Here is an 18,671-nt window from a genome sequence, read left to right as displayed (position 1 = left end):
CTAAAATCTCATGCCTCTTCATAGCAGCAGTATTCCTAATAGCTGAAAAGTGGCAACCACCCAAATGTCCATTAATTGATAAATGGGCAAACAACATGTTGTATATTCATATCACGGAATATTATTCAGCCATAAAAAGGAATGGAGTACTGATACCTGCTACAACATGGATGGACCTTGAAAACATTACACTAAGTGAAAGAAACCAGACACAAAAGGCTCCATATTATATGATTCCATTTAAACAAAATGTCTGGAATAGGTAAATCCACAGAGACAGAAAGCAGATTAATGGTTTCCAAGGACTGGTGGGAGATGAAAATGAGGAGTGGCTTCTAATGGGTATGGGGTTTATTTAAGGGATAAGGAGAACATTCTGGAATTATATAGTGATGATGGTTGAACAATCTTATGAATATATTAAAAACCACCAAATGGTACACTTTAAAAAGGTGACTTTTAGAGTATGTGAATTTTGTTTCAATTAAAAGAAATCCCGGATCCCATCATACCAAATGGTTATCTCTCCCATATTATAGGAATTGAGAACAACACACCTCTTCTTGTCACAATTATATTTAATGAAGATAGTAGCTGTTATTTACAGAAGATATACATACATACAATTCCTACACATTAAATGTAGCCTAATTGTGAAAACAGGAAAAAATGTACTCGAAAATTACATACTAAATAAAATAAATAAAAAGTAATTATTTGGCACAATATCTACCATGTAGCAAATAAATAACTCTATACCATTGATTGAATGAACTATTTACAATCTATTTGAAAGTGCAAAACAATTGCTGAAAATTAAGATATCTGTGATAACATTTAAGTCCAGAAAATATGTGGGTTTTTTAAATCAGTAACAATAATTAGCCAATAGTAAAGGTTTTTTTAATGCCCAGGAAAATAATTTTGAAAAATGTTTTTTGCATATTGTGCTGTTTTGAAGTGTCATTTTTTTTTTTTAATCTTAACGCTAGCAATTTTAAGAACCTTGGAGTTTCTCAGTGGAATCCCTATATATGTACTCCTGATTTGTAAGTTTAAAAAAGTTACACTGTAAACATAAATATTATTCTATATGTCATTCAGAAATTACAGACCAGTCCTCCCTAAATTACATAAGCAGCCAGAATGTTTTATAGTAATGTGGTCGGATACAATTCCTTCAGAGGTAAAACTATGAAGATGGAAGAATATCATCTCTAATTTGGAGTTACACGGATTCCTCAACACCTTCCCAAAACTCCATGCTCAAATCAAAATGTTGAGTTAGAAATTATGAAACTATACCACCAATGATGCAGCCAAATAAATACCATTTGTAGCACATCTCACCCTGTAAACACTCCTAGAAAAAAATATCAGCTTGATACTCTCTCTTGACAATGATATTTCTACCATTCTCTTCATGTTGGTCTTATTTTATGTTTCAGCAAAGAAGATGGCACAACTGGAAATAAAATACGGTGACTACAAACAGGGGACTCCTAAGCTAGTGTGTGCAAGCTGTATGCAAGTCAAAGAATGTCTTCTATTGTCATGACGCTGGTAAGCTGAATGCAGCACTGAGATGCCTCAGGATGGGTTTTTGCTTGTTTTATAGAGTTCTCTAGTGACCATACAGTGAGTACTAGCATAAATGGCATTTTTGAAAGACGGTGGACTGGAGGCAAACCGTTGTTCTGAGCACTTTAAATGTCTATGGTCGACGAGGCTCTAATCTGTGTGACATCTGTGATAAAGTTCTCTGGTTGTCAATCACATTTAATTGTCGTACATAACTCCGGACATCCTGATGGTTTTTGTTAGCCTGAGCAGCATCAGGATCTGTTGAAAGAGAAAAGAGCAGGATTAGCGTTGCATAATATATGCATATAAGATACAGCCTTATTTACTCCAGCTTTTACATTTATCATGAATTCCTGGGTTCCATCAAGACCTTTCAACATGCTATATTCATTGAAATGTTTCTACTTGGATGTCCCATCTCCTCCCTCCCACCCTATTCTTCCCTGGAATCACATATTTTGATCATTTTCCTTTGCATTACATATTGTTTAAAAAAAAAAAAAGCACCAAATAAAAGTGAAAGCATCTCATGACAGCCCTGGTTATACATTAAAATTGTTTGCCCTTGCCATCCCACCTGTGTCTCACACTCCCTTTGATCCAGATGAGGACTAATGGCAAAAAGACATAGTTTTCATTAGCTCCTAACAAAAGCACTTAACACCTGGGCTGAACTGAAGCAAGCAAGTGAGACTAGTAAGTCCGACTCCCCTCATTACTTGCATACAATATACAGAATTATTGCATAGATTGTGTGTTCTCAGAGACTGTCCATACTCAGAAAAAAAAAAAAAAGAAAAATCAACTCGGGCTGAAGGCGTGACTTATGCCCGACCTTCAATCCTCTGATGCTATTTGTTCTGAAATCCCAATTACCATTCTATTCTCAGCCACTCCCCAAAGCACTCGAGCAGCAGAGCTATCTGAAGTTAACCAATTTCCCTAAAACTAGAATGAAAGAAGAATCAAAGGCTCAGATCCCCACACAGGGAATAGACATGAATGAGGAAGGCCATTTGACAGTGGTGAACTGGAAACACAGTTCCCTTCAGAAGTGACTATGCAGCTCTTGCATATGCTGATGCCATGTGGGGATCTGCACCCTGAGTTGCCGGACCTTCCTATTTTTCTAGAGAAATGAGAAATCTGGATTTCTTCCCTGGGAATTCTTCCATTTTTGAATGGTAACATTATTTCACAATAAAAGGGAAAAAAAGCTCCGTTTAGATCCAACACCTTGGGCATGGTCCCTGGGTGGCCTCTGCCCTGTGGATCCCTGGTGTGGGACACGGGGAGTGGCCAAGCCAGCCTGGACTCTGGACCAGTGTTCTTTCCGCCATAGCACACTGCCTTCTACAGTCCATCTGTTCTCTTTAGATCCACACACCACTCCCAAAGACAATTAGAATGCCATCTGCATGAGGGGCGAAGGGGAGTGCTGCAGGTCTGAACACAGAAAAGCAGAGAAAAGATACAAAGGCCCCCACTTGCTCTAAGAAGAAACTCATCAGTATAATTATCACATATAAATAATACCACAGTGTTTAATTTCCTCGCTTGTCACTGGCAGTGTACTCTACATTTACAATATACTGTAATTACATTGTACATATTCCCACAATGTTTGTGAGTCTATTCTTATAGCTTTATCTATAGATTTTTGACTTCAGAGCTAAGCAGCTGTTGTTTACCAGCTGTTACTGATAACTTCAACAAATGCAGTGGAGATTTGTATATAAAAAATTTCCCCCCATGTCTCTAGGAGATATAGGAGAATGTAGGAGTTACTTCCAAAGAAGTTTATAGAACAAGATATATTCTATCTTGGTTCTTCTCTGGTTCTTGGACCTCATGGAGAACCTTCTCAAGGCTTTGAACCCTCTTAGGCACACAGCATTTGCGTTTAATTTCAGGAATTTCCTAGAACCCCCTGAAGGGCCATGGATTCTAGGTTATAAACCTTTGTTGTGTAGACTGGCATCACTTATATATTCTCATACTCACTTGTATAACTGCCTTATGATCGTGTCTTTATACATATAGTAAATCACTAGATGAAGAGATATGAGAGACTTTAATTCTGGCAGAATCCACATAAGATCGGTTGATGAGGTGCAAGCCTGCACCTTTTGGAAGGAAGAGGAGGCATAATCATTTGAATCAGTTTTTTAAAGCTCTTGCTCCCCAAGTCAAGACTCTTTTTCCTAGATTTCGCCCCCGGGCATTAAAAAATGAATGTCTAGCAGTTCTGGTATCCTGTGTTAGCAGACCCTCGCTTTGGGCCAGTCCTGTGCTAGGAAGAGCAAAGATAGCTCTGATGAATAAAACAAGAAGGTTTTAGTCTCTGAGCACTAGGTTTATTGGAGGGGATGGTACTGGTAGCCACGCAGTCATGTCCATGTCAAATTATCATGTTAAGTTAATGAGCCCAATGACTTCAGTGACTCATACAATGAAGTTATTAGCACAAAACTTTATGGGGGCTACCTTCTCACTCCCAGACCAGCTGCAGGGAGCCAAAGCTCCAGCCCCTACCCAAAGTCCGAGTCCAGAGGAGACAGTAGCACTGGCCTGGCAGGGTGATGTGCTGCGATGATGCAACTTAACTCCCAACAGTTTAAACTTGCTATTTATTATTAGCGACGGTTTTATATTAAAGTATTGTATTATACCAGTTTTTGTACAGATTTAAGAAAAGCACCTTAATTCACCTAGAAATACTAGACATATAATATGAATTCCTGCTATGGGACCTTTTACACATGTGCTTATAGACATTAATGCCTTCTCGCAACACCCCGAGAGACAATAAATATTATCTTTCCCAGTTTATAAACGACGGAATGAGTCATTACGAGTTGATGTGAGTTTCTCAACATGAAGCAGTGAGTCATAGAGAGAGTTGGTTAGAGTCAGGATTTGTTGGCAATCATGCCTTAGTTGTCTGTCCATCCTGTAACGAGCAGATGAATTCTCTAAGTTCATTCATAAAATAATATTCTTATGGTTATTTTAAATGCAAGGCCCCTATCCCATGGGATTCATGGTCCAAAGTGTCTCTGACACCATCAAATATTGTCCAGACTTCTAGAATGTCTCAGTAGCCTCACTGCAAAGGACTTAGCCACCAAGATCCATATTGCAGCGGCATTAACTTACTGAAGGGTTGGCTCCTGCAGTATCTCACCGTTCTGGCAGTATTTGCAATCATGCGCTAAAAAGAATAAAAAGAAAAACTGAAATGCAGGTAAACTTAGTGTAGAATCCAAAAAAGAAAACAAACCATTATTTATTTCAGCAATACCTGGGACCAGGAGAAACAGCAGGTTCTGAGACGTGGATTATCTGGAGGCAACTGGTTGACACATAACCCGTTTAATCACTTGAAAGAGGCACCCACCCCCGCATGCCCCCCTCCCACACATACAAGGTATTTGTCAGGTGAGGAATACTAGTGGCATAACTCTCCTCTAATTGCTTGCTCCTCAAGACGTAAGAAGCAGGCTGTCCCTTCCTGAGAAATGGACCTTACTCCTCAGGACTCGTTTTTACCATCCTTTCTTGAGGTCACTCCGAATTTGCAAGAGATTGTAACTATTGCGACAGCTGTAACTATTGTAACAATTGTAACTATTCTGGATCTGGAGAATGGTTAGCTTGTCAAGTTCCTCACAGTAAACAGGACTCAATAATGAGGTGTTTGATGATACTGACAGTCTATATAGACAGTCTATCGCCACATTTTTCCTATACACTATGCATTATTAACCTTTCTCATCTTCCAGCGAAAGTGTGCGTTTTAATGTTCACCTTAATTATGTGATTCCCTCCCTCCTTCATCCTTCCTGATTATAACACTAACACATGCGTATTTTAGAATATCGTTTCAGACAGTAACTTCGGTTCTATTTTGGTACATTTCCTTCTAAGACTTTAAAAAATACATAAGCATGTTTTCCAAAAAAAATGGAAGTCATAACATACATGTTTGTTTTGGTCTGAATCTTTTCATATGGCGTTATGACTTTTCCATGCCATTTGCATTTTAAAGTCCTTTTTAAATAAGCAGGTATTCAGTCATGTGGATGGATCATAATTTATTTAACCTTTGTTAATTTTGTCATTAAGCGATCTCAATTTCTAAGTTTTGGTTGCCATAAAAACTTATCAGGAAACCTTTTGAACTGTGCTCAACTTAGTTAAAAACAAAAAAAGAAGGAAAGAAATGAAGGACAAGAAACATAAGGAAAACTATCAGTGAGACTGAAGCACTGAGCCACCATGTACATTTCTTGCTCGTGGTATTTTTTTTTTTTGCGGTACGCGGGCTTCTCACTGTTGTGGCCTCTCCCGCTGCGGAGCACAGGCTCCGGACGCGCAGGCTCAGTGGCCATGGCTCACGGGCCCAGCCGCTCCGCGGCATGTGGGATCTTCCCGGATCGGGGCACGAACCCGTGTCCCCTGCATCGGCAGGCGGACTCTCAACCACTGCGCCACCAGGGAAGCCCGCTCGTGGTATTTTAAGGGTAACTGTGTAACGTCTCAGGACACGGGGAACCCCAGTCTCTGTGTAACATCTCAGGACACTTTTGCTCTCAAGGCGGTCCCGCAGAGATGGTGGATTAATTCGAACACCAGAAAATCTGTTAAGGCTCCAGCCAGGAAAAGAGACTTTCTAATCTCTGAGTGGCTATTTAATTCCAGTCCTTGCTTTTTTCTCTCCTGGAACCTTGGCTTGCCAAAATCTAGAAAATGGCTCTGAGAAAACTGATGTAGTGTTTAAAAAAAAAAAAAAAAAAAAAAATCAACTTATTTGGCAGGGAATTTTTTTCATAGAACAGTTGGAACTTTACAAATATGTACAGGTGAACATTCATAATACCTCACTAAATACTACTGCTCTGAGGCCTGTGGCATGCATGAAGTGACATCTGTCTGCACTGGGTAATTTCTCATACACAAAGAGGCACTTGGAAAAGTTAGAACTTCACTTTCATAAAGGTTCCTGCAAACCAGCACGTCCATTGATCAGCATGAGAAATATATTACAAATACCTCCAAGAAAATATAACATACAATGTATAATTAGCCTCTGATATATGGAGCCCTGAAATAAACAGTAACTACGATAATTTTCCTGCTAATTTACTTTAAGTTGTTTTTTCACTTCTCCAAGGGCTTTGCATTTGAAGGGCACAAGTATATTCCATGTAGAATTATTGTAATTCTTCAGATATTGAATGGAGTGTAATTACTGAAAACCCTGGGAAATGCTGCCAGTGTGCCCCTCCAAAGAATAATAAAACAATTAGCAGAGGTCAGAAACCTCTTCCTATACCATTTTGTAGGGAGTAATTGTTCTGCTTTTTAGTTTTGAAAGCTAAAACGTTTCATTCTGACTTTGGTTTCTGGACTGCTCTTTACAGCTGTACTCTGAGGCTTCATAATTTTTAGCTCATTATGTAGTTTAAAACGTGAGAACAATTGTTTAAATCAGTAATTTCCAGCTCTGGAGTTCATTCTACCTTTCTAAATCTTTGATTAATTTTAACAATGGTTTTAATTTTGACGTATCCCTTTTAATTGTACTCAAAGATAACTTCAGTTTAACTTTGCAATCCAAATCTGGCTTTGCAATGAGGCCCATTCTTTCCCTTTGAGGTGGCTGCACAATAATGTAATACGTAAACCCTTAGTAAGAGCACCCGGACTCTACTAGCACTGCTGGTCAATGCAGTTACAGAATGCTTTCACAAGGCCAAAGAAGGGTTAACTTGTTATTTCTAACCCCACCCTCTTTTGCACCCACTGACACATGCAATATTTAATATGCTGCTAACAGCTACAAGGTGCTTTCCTGGGGCTGCAGAAGGAGACTTCAGAAGGTCCCTTCTTCGTTTGTCTCCAGGGGCCTAAGGCCATCAAAGCCTGCCTACAAATAATGGCTCCCCACTGTTTAAAGGCATCAGCAACGAGGAGCTCATCACCTCCAAGGACAGCCCCTTGCAGTTTTAGACACGTATGACTACTGGACATTTCTTTATCATTTTGAGTCCAAGTCCCTTTTTTTTTTCCACATCGTTATTGGAGTATAATTGCTTTACAATGGTGTGTTAGTTTCTGCTGTACAACAAAGTGAATCAGCTATACGTATACATATATCCCCATATCCCCTCCCTCTTGCGCCTCCCTCCCACCCTCCCTATACCCCTTTGCTTTTCACGCCACTAATCGTAGTTCTGAGCTCTGGAGCCACAACACATGTGTTTAGTTCCGCTTTAAGGGGACAGTTCTTTAAATACTTGAAGACAGCTATCACGGACATCTCTTCACCCCCAAGTCTTTTCTGGTTCAGCCTAAATTTTCCCACTTTCTTCACCAGTTTCTCATAAGTTTCAGGTATCTTGTGGATAGTGTCTAGCGCGGTGCCCTACCCTGAGCAAATCACAGAGTGCAGAAGAAACACGATTTTCCTTCCTCGATCTAGATGATGCTACACATCAAAGTCCACGATTTAAAAAAAAGCCACACTGCTGACATCTGAACTTACAGTGAATTAAACCTCTCAGCCCTCTTCACTGAGCTTCCTTCTCTATAGATGTGCAGATGGTTTCTTGGACCAAAGTGGAGGATTTTGCATTTATCTCCACTAACAGCCATCCAGTTAGTCTTTCTATTCTTCAGCAGGCTTAAGCCTCACATGTCATTTTTGACAGCAGATGACTGTTTATTCATTGCTGTTCCCAGTGAAGGTTGGCAGAAACTAAGATTAAAAGACATAGGCTTTATTATCCAACTGCCACAGCAGGGATGAAGCCAAAAGTTATACCCTAGGCTTTGTGGTGCTGCCAGAGCATGCTGGCCTGCCTGGAGCAGGCCAGGCAACTTTCCTACCAAGCCAGGCCAGTGGGAAAATACCTGATCACTCCAAAGCAGAGCTTCTCATCTTTTTTCTTTTCCCACCCAGCAAACCTGAGGTTATGGCACACTCCTATTAGTAACTGGCTTGTTAAAACAGTGATTTGTAATTCAGGGGCAAGGTGAGGGGAATGTGTTCCTTTAGAAGGCACCTGAATCAGTGCAGGTGGGCAGTGTGAGCCCCTCTTCACACCTGACCTGACTCTGATACAGCCCCACCCCCTGCTGGGAAGCCCCACCTTAGGGTCTGCTTGTCAGCCTGCCCTGGAGGATGCTAGCCAAGAAAGTGGTCCACAGTCAGAATGCCAGGCTTCCCCTTGGGAATCCACATTCCACATTTCCCACAGCCACCACTTTCCTTGGGACTAATTCAAAGTACAGGTTTTCAGAGCTTATTTGCAAGAATTAATATGTTCATACAGTTTTTCATCTACAGGGCTGAGAAGTGGACCCAGCTGAAAGCTGATGCATCTCCCTCTGGACATGAACTCACACGGGGAAGCTCAGAAAGGAAAAATAAGGTAGCAAGAGAAGGCTTCTGTAACTACCCTCAGGTATTTCTTCTTTTTTTTTTCTTCAGTGTTTATGTATTTATTTGGAAGTAATTTCAAACTTCCAGAAAATTTGCAAGAGTCGTCCAAAGAACTCGCATACAACCTGGTGAATGATTCTTAACAAGAACAACCATTTTAAGGGCACTTCCCAGGCGTTGGGCCTGTCCTGTTCGGCAGCTCACCGGGACAGCTGACCAATGTGAGAGTCTGATCTGGATGAAGGCGTAGACAGTGCATGCCCAATGACACTGTGTCAGGTATTTATTTCTTTATCAAGCTGAAAACAGGGCGACTCAGTAGCAGATGTCCTGCCTGGGGCCTGAGTTGCAGAGTGACCAGCACAAAGATGTTGTCCAGAGAGGGAGTGGCCAGCTGTATGCACTTGAGCCCCGCCCAGAAGAGAGGCCCTGAGGCTGTGGTCCCAAACACAAATCTCCCTCAAGCTCGGATGCAAGTAATTCCTTCTCCTTGAATCCAGCGAGGGGTCAGAGGGGGCTCTTCTCAGATGGGGTCCTCGGGGCCCAGGCCTCCCCATTTACCTTCTGTGGCACCCTCCCCTCAGGGGCAGGCTGGCCACCTTACACCTTCACTCCTTTCCAGATGGTCGATGACCACCAGGCCTCCCCAGCCGTCTCTGGCTTTTCTGGCCAGCTCTGTATAGACTCTTGTGCCCCGTCTAAGCTCTCCTGTCCCTGAAGGGGAGTGGACTTTAATGTCTGTTTTTCAAGTTCAGGCCAGCAGGCCCTCCAGGCAACACCACCGTGCACTGTTCCTCTCCCAACCTCCTACGCACAGCCAGCTGCCAGACGAGCCTGCCTCTTCTTAGGCCACGCTCGCTCTCTGCTCCAGGTCCAGCACCTTGAGAAGGTGCTCCCAGATGTCAGGTGTCTTCTAAACGCCTGCCCTCAGACGTTTTTGTCTTTCCTTCTGTTGCCCCTTGAGATCTTTGCCCTCCTTGTTCTTAATGTTTGTAAATTGCTTTTTCTTTTCTTCTTTCTGCCCCTACTCATTGGACTCTGCCCCCGTCCATATGCCTATCAAATTTAGGATCTCAGTCAACTACTCCTTGCTTACCATGTGTAAAACCACATTCACACCATTCTGTTTATTTCACTCAGACCCTCATATATTTGGGACAAGAATTTTTTTCCACATGTATATCCAGAAATATATTTGTCTCTCACCTGCAAAGACTCTGCCCATGACAGCAACCAAGTGGAATTAAAGGCAAGGTGAGGACCAGAGATAAAAGATAAAATGGCCCAGGAGCTGAGCCAGTCTTCACCGTATGTATCCCTGAGGAAGAACCCCGGCCCCTCTTCTGGCCTATGGATCTTTAATATCCAAGAGGTGAGGTGAGTGACATACAGATACAAGCATGTAACAGGCATGATGCTCCTGGTATATTGTACATACAGTGGCCATGGGGACATGGCAGCTCAGGTGTCTGTGCAGGCGCTTGCAGAATATTGTGCATCTCTGAACGCAGGGAAGGACACTGAAGGACTGACACAATTAGCACCACAGGGAGGAGGGTGGACAGAATAGTGTCCAGTGAGGAACAGAAAGCTAAGGGAGCCATTTTGCATAAGGTATCGGTAACATAAAATGCTTGGGACATTCTGCTTAATCAGATTTTCTAATAAAATAGAAAATGCTTTTGGATTAAATCTTTGTTACATAAATTCCTTTATAAATGCTTTAGTGTACTGTCCTATCTCACTAAGTCCAACACCGGAATATAATTGGGTTATTCTTTTACTCAACAAATACTTTTACTCAAGTATTTCTTGCATACTTAAGATATGCCAGACACCTTTTTGGGTGCTAGAGAAACCAAACGGATAAGATACTTGGTCTAGGACATTTACATTCTAGTGGAGAAGACAGGCAATGAAGAGGCAATAAAGATCATCTTAGGCGGGCTTCCCTGGTGGCGCAGTGGTTGAGAGTCCGCCTGCCGATGCAGGGGACACGGGTTCGAGCCCTGGTCTGGGAAGATCCCACATACCGCAGAGCAGCTAGGCCCGTGAGCCACAGCTACTGAGCCTGCGCATCTGGAGCTTGTGCTCCGCAACAAGAGAGGCCGCGACAGTGAGAGGCCCGCGCACCGCGATGAAGAGTGGCCCCCACTTGCTGCAACTGGAGAAAGCCCTCGCACATAAAAAACGAAGACCCAACACAGCCAAAAATAAATAAATTAATTAATTTAAAAAAAAAAAAAAAAGATCATCTTAGAATGTGAAACCAGCTGTCAAAGCAAGGTTATCTGTTGAAATCCAGCTGTCTGGCAAGGTGTGGACGGTAGAATAATATTTGAAGGATGGTCAGGGAAGACCACTCGGAGGAGGGACACACGAGCTGAGACCTGAATGATGTGAAAGTGTCAGACTGGTGAAGACAATTTTGGGCAAAGGTAACAGCTAGTGCAAAGGCCCTGAGGCAGAAAGGAAAAGACAGAAGGTTGGTCTCACCAACTTGGACTGAATACAGCGTAGATGAAGTGTGAGAACAAGTCTGGATTTGATTATATTTAACATGGTTTTATTTTCCTCTGATACAGGAAGTTACCTCTCTTTGCGTTTTGCTTTTTCACATTTTTTTAAAATTGAAGTATAGCTGATTTACAACATTGCGTTTGTTTCAGGTGTACAGCAAAGTGATTCGGTTATGCATATATATGTAAATATCTATATTCTTTTTTTTCAACTATAGTTTATTACAAGATATTGAATATAGTTCTGTGCTGTAAATCTCTGTTGTTTATCTTTTTTATATACAGTAGTGTGCATCTGTTAATCCCAAACTCCCAATTTATCCCTCCCCCAACCCTGCTTCCCCATTGGTAACCATAAGTGTGTTTTCTATGTCCGTGAGTCTGTTTCTATTTTGTAAATAAGTTCATTTGTATCATTTTTTTAGATTCCACATATAAGTGATATCATATGATATTTGTCTTTGTCTGGCTTACTTAGCATGATAATCTCTAGGTCCATCCATGTTTGCTGCAAATGGCATTATTTTTTATGGCTGAGTAATATTCTATTATATATACATATACATACATATATATATATATATATGTACATATAATATTTTACATATCTATATATCCTGCATCTGCTTTATCCATTTATCTGTCAGTGGACATTTAGGTTGCCTCCACGTTTTCGCTGTTGTAAATAGTGCTACTATGAACACTGGGGTGTGTGTATCTCTTCTAATTAGTGTTCATCTTTTCTGGATATATGCCCAGAAGTGGGATTGCTGGATCATATGGTAGCTCTATTAGTTTTTTAAGGAACCTCCATACCGTTCTCCATAGTGGTTGTACAAATTTACATTCCCACCAACAGTGCAGGAGGGTTCCCTTTTCTCCACACCCTCTCCAGCATTTAGTTGTAGACTTTTTGATGATGGCCATTCTGACCAGTGTGAGGTTGTACCTCATCGTAGTTTTGATTTGCATTTCTCTAATAATTAGCAATGTTGAGCATCTTTTCATGTGTTTGTTAGCCATCTGTATGTCTTTCTTGGAGAAACATCTATTTAGGTCTTCTGCCCATGTTTTGATCAGGTTGTTTTTCGCTCATTGAGTTGTATGAGTGGTTTGTATATTTTGGAAATTAAGCCCTTGTCGTTTGCTTCGTCTGCAAGTATTTTCTCCCATTCCGTAAGTTGTCTTTTCATTTTGTTTGTGGTGTCCTTTGCTGGGCAAAAGGTTATAAGTTTGATTATGTCCCATTTGTTTATTTTTGCTTTTTCTATTGCCTTGGGAGACTGACCTAAGAAAATATTGCTACGATTTATGTCAGAGAATGTTTTGCCTATGTTCTCTTCTAGGAATTTTATGGTGTCATGCCTTATATTTAAGTCTTTAAGCCATTTTGAATTTACTTTTCTGTATGGTGTGAGGGAGTGTTCTAACCTCATTGATCTATATGTGGCTGCCCCACTTTCCTAACACAACTTGCTGTAGAGACTGTCTTCTCTCTATTTTGACATCTCTTTTATTACTGTTTTGAACTAGTTTATACCCTTTATTGATTTTTAGTACTTCATGTGTTTATTTTCTTAACTGCATATAATCTCCTAAAAGCCAAGGACTACTTTTTGGATTTCTTTATATTTCCTAGACACTCTACACATATTTAATTGCTTTGAAAAAAACATACCCTTTGGAAAATCTGCATTTAGCCCAGTTCATGTATTCTATATAAAGAAGTAAACTTTCGAAGTCCTTTGGTAGATTTCTATTGTGTTGGAAAGGTCTGGGAATTGGGTGGATTTGAACACTTAAAGATTTTTATTTGGAGATTCTTTTCTCCATAGCTTGATATAAGTCCAGTGCTCTAACCGTGAATCTTGTAATAATGTTATTGATGATAGAAGACAAATTGTTGCTAATAATGTAATGGCATGATTAGTGATACAGCAATATAAGCGTTCAAAACATTTCTCTTCCTTTATGAATTAGCTTCTATTACTCTTGCCAGAAGTACAGAAGTTTGCCTTAGGCTTCTCTTTCCAAATAAAATGACTATCTTAAAATAATATTCATAAATAAATCCACCTAAATATGGGTGTGTCTGAAATAGAAGCAACCTCCTAATACAGCAGCAACTGTGGCTATCAGCATGCTTCATGCAGCCTGGGGTAGTGGCAGCCGGCCAGCATATTATCCTCTGATCCATGGCTAGTCTACTTCCTAAATGTTATAAATATTCATGTGTGCCATAGAAAGCTACAAAGGGCTTTATTCAAACATTTTTTGGAATATTCCTTTATGTTCCCCCCAAAGGAAAGAATGTCTGCTTTTTTTTTTTTTTTTTTGGCATAAGGATCAGAGTGCGAATTCTCTTTTGTTCATACTCATAAATCCTGAAAACCAATATGCAACACATTCTCTAATCCTCATTTCATACCTCAAGGATGAAGAGGTTCAAAATAAAAGTACTTAGGGTTGGCATGGTAGTTCACTGTGACTGTGCAATGTCGCCACCAAGAAAAGACATCTGTGCTCCCGACTACCCTGGTGACTTCTGCCCCTGGCAGGGGCTCCCTCAGGGGATACAGCCTAGCAGTCCCACAAAGGCTGCCAGCTCTGCTTACCACCTTGGTGAGCATGATGAATGACTGGGAAGCTGCACGGACATGAACCTGAGAAGGGAGACAGACACATCCTTCCCCAGGAATGCAGTAATAACACCAGCCACTAGTGGGAGTTGTAAGTGGTGGTGGTATGGGGGCAGGGGTGGGCTAGTTTATGGGGAGAAAATGTTGGAAAGTTGGCAACAAGTGCCAGGTGGTCTAAGCCCGGTTTAAAGAACATAATCAAGTCTTTTTGAAATTCCAGTTCATTTTTCAGTAACACCTAACTCATGGAAGGGTAACTGTAAAATCCAACTTTCTCATGGTATGATTTATCAAATGAAGTAAAATTGATCACTGCTGGAACAGAGAACGTAACAGTATTCTTTCAGTATCCTTTCTTTCTCTCCTTTTCTTTCCTAGTGATAGAACCCCCTAATGTTGAGTGGGGCACATAGATACCCAAAATAAGGACTACATATTCTAACTTTCTTTTTCATGGGACTAAGTTTCTTCTGGCCAATAAAATGTGAGGCAAGGGCTGAGTGCGATTCCAGGTCACATCCTTACGCGGAAGAAGCAGGTCTTCACGTTTTTCCTTTTCCCTTCCCTCTAGCTGAGATGGGGATGGTGGTGGTCCACCATCTTGGACCCTGTGGGTGGTGAAATGGCAAGACAGGAGAAGGCTGGACCCTGACTGCTTCCTGGAGCGGAGCTTCCATACTTGGACATTTAAGTGCGAAAGGAATAGACTTATCTTGCTTAAGCCATGGCTAACCTAGGTTTCCATTGTTGCAGCTGAGCTGCTGTCTTAGCTCTACGGTTGCTTTCAATCGAAAGTGGACTTTCTCAGAGCAGGATGTGAAGGACCTCCCTCCTCAGGTATGTCAGAATCCACTGCTGTGGGCACAAAGTACAGAAGCAGGCAAGGGGAACTCCCTTAACATCCACTGAATACGACCTTGACTCTTCCTTCCCAGGTTATGGATGAGACACACCAAGATCTAAAAACCCAGATAAAACAGCTTTCATCCTCCTTGACAGATATTTTTGCTGTTCTTGTTTGTTCTGTTAACTTTAACAATCAAAAGCTCTAAAGCTCAGTCAACTCTTTAGGAAACTCTGACGTCTACGCCTCTGTGCACATGTATATTTTTACAGTCAGATGGTTGGCTCAGCCACCCCTGAGTGATCTGATCCGGGAGGTTCTTTACCTATTCGCTAAATCTTTCATTTCTGGATGACAAGTTTTCTTTTGAGAAGTCAGGGAAATATGTTTAATTCTCCATACTAATAAGTGAGCAAAGAATGTTTTTACTTTGATCATAGAATGATTGAACCAACACAGTAATAGAGATGTTCCTACCCTCCCCTTGGTGTGCGGGGTAGAGGAGAAAGACTGCTGAGAAATATTTGCCCTCATCTAGTACAGGGTGTCTTTGAGGAGTGTGGACTCGTGGGCTATTTCCTAAGAAGTTTAAGACACGGGACACAGTGCTCGCACTTGCTGCACTTCTTTACCAGGCTGGGCTTTGCAATATGCTCATCCCCAGAGTTGAATGGTATGATCCCTACAGGATGACCGCGGGATGTTTCGAATTCCGGAGTCACACACAGTAGCTGGATTTCGGGAAACAATGAGAACAGTTTTCTGATAAGAATGATTACAGGAAGCCTTAAATACTCTGGCCCCACCAGTAATGCCCAGGGGTAGATGGTGTGGCCACAATCCCCATTTTCTGTTGGGGGAAAAGTGACCCACGGAGAACTTCAGGGACAGCTACAAAGTGATGAAGCTGAGAACTGACCCTCGTGTCTCCTGAACTCCGAGCTCTGAGCTTTTCCTGTAGCGCCACGTCCATCACTGCAGAGCGAACCGCGGGCACGTTCTCACCCACACAGAGATAACACCCTACCACCCCATCCATGCGGGCTGCAGCCAAAGGATTTAGAAGACAATGGAGCATTCCTAAACACGCACTATGTCGCTAAAGAAAGGCTTTGGCAAGACCTGCCTTATTGCTTCACAGAAGATAAGAAACTGCAAAGTAACTAACGCTTTTTTTGGGGGGGGTGGGTCGGGGGGGAGGCTGGAAAATAGTGGCTATGTGCCAGTTCCACACAACTGTTAAAAAAATTTGGTTTTGGTTATGAAGATTTTCAAGTTCCCACTCTGAACTTGGGTGAACTTTACTGGAATAAGCAATACACACTCAGATGACTACTGTATAATAAAGATCCTCTGTAGGGTTGCCTTTTACCTACATGCACTAAAGTCAGCCTCAGCAGATAAACATTTCAAAGGCATCCTGGGGCAGTCCAGCTCCACAAACCTTACAAACAACAACATGGAAGTCACTCTGGAACATTCGTGCATTTTAGCAACAGGCAGCTAAGGACGAGGCACACAGCATAAAAGCTAGCCGCTGCTGTGAGCCGCTGCACAAATACTGTTCAATTTCACAAAAGAGAACTGACAGACTAAAAGAGGTAGCCAATTTGAACTGAACATTTCACAGCTCCTTTATGCGTAACTAGCTTTTTGACATGGCAGCATGTATGGAAATTATTTCCTTTATTAGTACAAATGCAAATTTTATTTTTAAAAAAACATCATGGTTAAGGTTATAATACCATACGTACCATTTTTTCAAAGTTTACTAGATTGTCAATGAATGTCTTGTTCCCCTCATGAGTAAATGTCATATCTGCAAAGAAATAAAAGTCACATTCGAATCACTAACAGAAATATGTCATACTAAGAAACCAGAATAGCCCCATGAGATTATGCTGGAGGATTTGCATGACACTGCAGTTGAAAAAAGCCGATAATAGTTCCTTTTATGTTAGGTGTTTAAGTTTCTGAAGCACTTTCCCTGAGCTTAGTAAAATTTCCAAACTAACCCTCTGTTGCACTATCAAGTCTTTCAAACCATGCACAGATCCCTGCTCCTCCAATAATCTTTCCAACCCTTTCAGAAAAGTCAGGGCTGAGAGGAGATGATGAGGAAGGTGGAAAGATGGGATCATTCTTCCCAAGGAGGTCAATCTGATTAGGCCCCTGTTCATTTTCTTCCCCACACACTCACCACTGACTCGGCCTGTGCATTTCCTTGGAATTACCTTTAATGAGCAAAGGCATGAAGGGGATGAGAGGAGGGTCCAGCTTGGCTACCGTCAGCCTGTAGGCCCTGTGGTTTCTTGAAGGATCCTTTAGAGAAACAAAGAGATCCTGGTTTAATGACCAGTGACATGTGCACCACCCCCTCTACCTCCCACCACACCCAGCCTTGTCATCTCCCAGTCGGGGAGTTTTGAATCGAGTGTAGCTACAAAAGAAAGGTGGCTTCAGTTAAACTGATTTTTGTTTTAAAACAGCTTCCTGTATCACATGAAAATAATTTACTTTTGTTTCCTTTTTTCGTTGAAAGGGAGATATGCCTCTAGGGAGCCAGGGGAGAGATTCCCGTTGAGAGCCCATTTGAAATGTGAAACAACCCCCCAGCTGCGAGATTCCCCTTCTCCTGAAGCACAGCCTCCTTCCTGGGAGCCCAGCTCACCCTCCTACCTGCCTTGCATAGCCAGTCCCTACTTGCCTTCTCTGAAACCCTCCATCACTCCTGCCAAGTCCCACTCACTCCTTTTCTGTCCGTTAACACCTCCCAGCCAATGGGGAAAAATAATTTTGGCAAGCCGAGGAAAATGCAGCTTCCAGTCCTTAGCCAGCCTGTGCTAGGTGGAAAGGATCCCATTACACTGCTTTTCTTAGTTACACAAATTGACCTTATGTGGGACATTAGTCCTGTTTAAGTTAGTACCTGAGGGTGCCATTCATTAGTCGGACGTGCTTGTTTTAGCAGCACTAAAATGGGATCATAAACTTCTTAAAGTCATACAAGGACAGATAAAATTTCTGAAATGAGAACTTCAATTCAGCTCATCAGAAACTGGATTAACGCAGACAGTGAACAGAATAAAGGAGCCACTGTCACTTACCATTAAACTTTCAAACTCTGCATAGAATTTCTTGAACTTGCTTGGCAGTTTCTGTTAATGAAACGAAAATGCCACACTCATAAGTCAGATTCAATATCTAGATGTGTATCGTGTTACCATTTCTAGGGGAAATTATTACTTTTGGCTCTTCATCAAACATCGCTAAGACAGGCCAGACCGGAATCTGTCTTGTCATTTGAGGATAATCTTAGAGAACTCGTCTTTCAAAAGTCTTAACCTAGTTGAACCAAAACTAACTATGGATGCTTTGGTCTTAACTGCTTTTATAATGGTTTCTGAAATGGGTTATTCATAAAGAGGGCTGCATTCCCAGACTACAAGTGGTTTGGCATTAACCCTCCGCCGTTTTAAACTCTCGCATTCCCACAATTAGGAATTTCGACCAGGGAGTATTAGGATTAACAGTTTCAGAAGCTACCTATAGGTTCAACCCTCCTCCTTCTCTACAACGTAAGCTACAAGAGAACAGGGATTTTTATCAGTTTTGTTTATTGCTATATACTGAGG

General features: G+C 41.5%; 1 protein-coding gene across 5 annotated transcripts in view; it reads right to left on the bottom strand.

Moving 5' to 3' along the window:
* Positions 1 to 560: 560 nt before the first annotated feature.
* RAPGEF4 (Rap guanine nucleotide exchange factor 4) overlaps positions 561 to 18,671 on the bottom strand; it is a 352,267-nt gene continuing 334,156 nt past the window's right edge. For all 5 annotated transcript variants that reach the window (XM_007458842.1, XM_007458843.1, XM_007458844.1 and 2 more), the window contains 5 exons: positions 18,144 to 18,194; positions 17,271 to 17,358; positions 16,791 to 16,855; positions 4,744 to 4,798; positions 561 to 1,842 (listed from right to left, as the gene is read on the bottom strand). In XM_007458842.1, coding sequence (XP_007458904.1) covers positions 1,715 to 1,842; positions 4,744 to 4,798; positions 16,791 to 16,855; positions 17,271 to 17,358; positions 18,144 to 18,194 — 387 coding nt within the window. In that variant the 3' untranslated portion in view covers positions 561 to 1,714. The remainder of the gene's footprint in view (positions 1,843 to 4,743; positions 4,799 to 16,790; positions 16,856 to 17,270; positions 17,359 to 18,143; positions 18,195 to 18,671) is intronic.

The sequence above is a fragment of the Lipotes vexillifer genome, unplaced genomic scaffold (assembly GCF_000442215.2).
Source record: "Lipotes vexillifer unplaced genomic scaffold, Lipotes_vexillifer_v1.1 scaffold1306, whole genome shotgun sequence".
NCBI classification, from domain to species: domain Eukaryota; kingdom Metazoa; phylum Chordata; class Mammalia; order Artiodactyla; family Lipotidae; genus Lipotes; species Lipotes vexillifer.
Note: the sequence above shows the minus strand (reverse complement) of the source record. Positions and strands in the feature narration are given on the sequence as shown.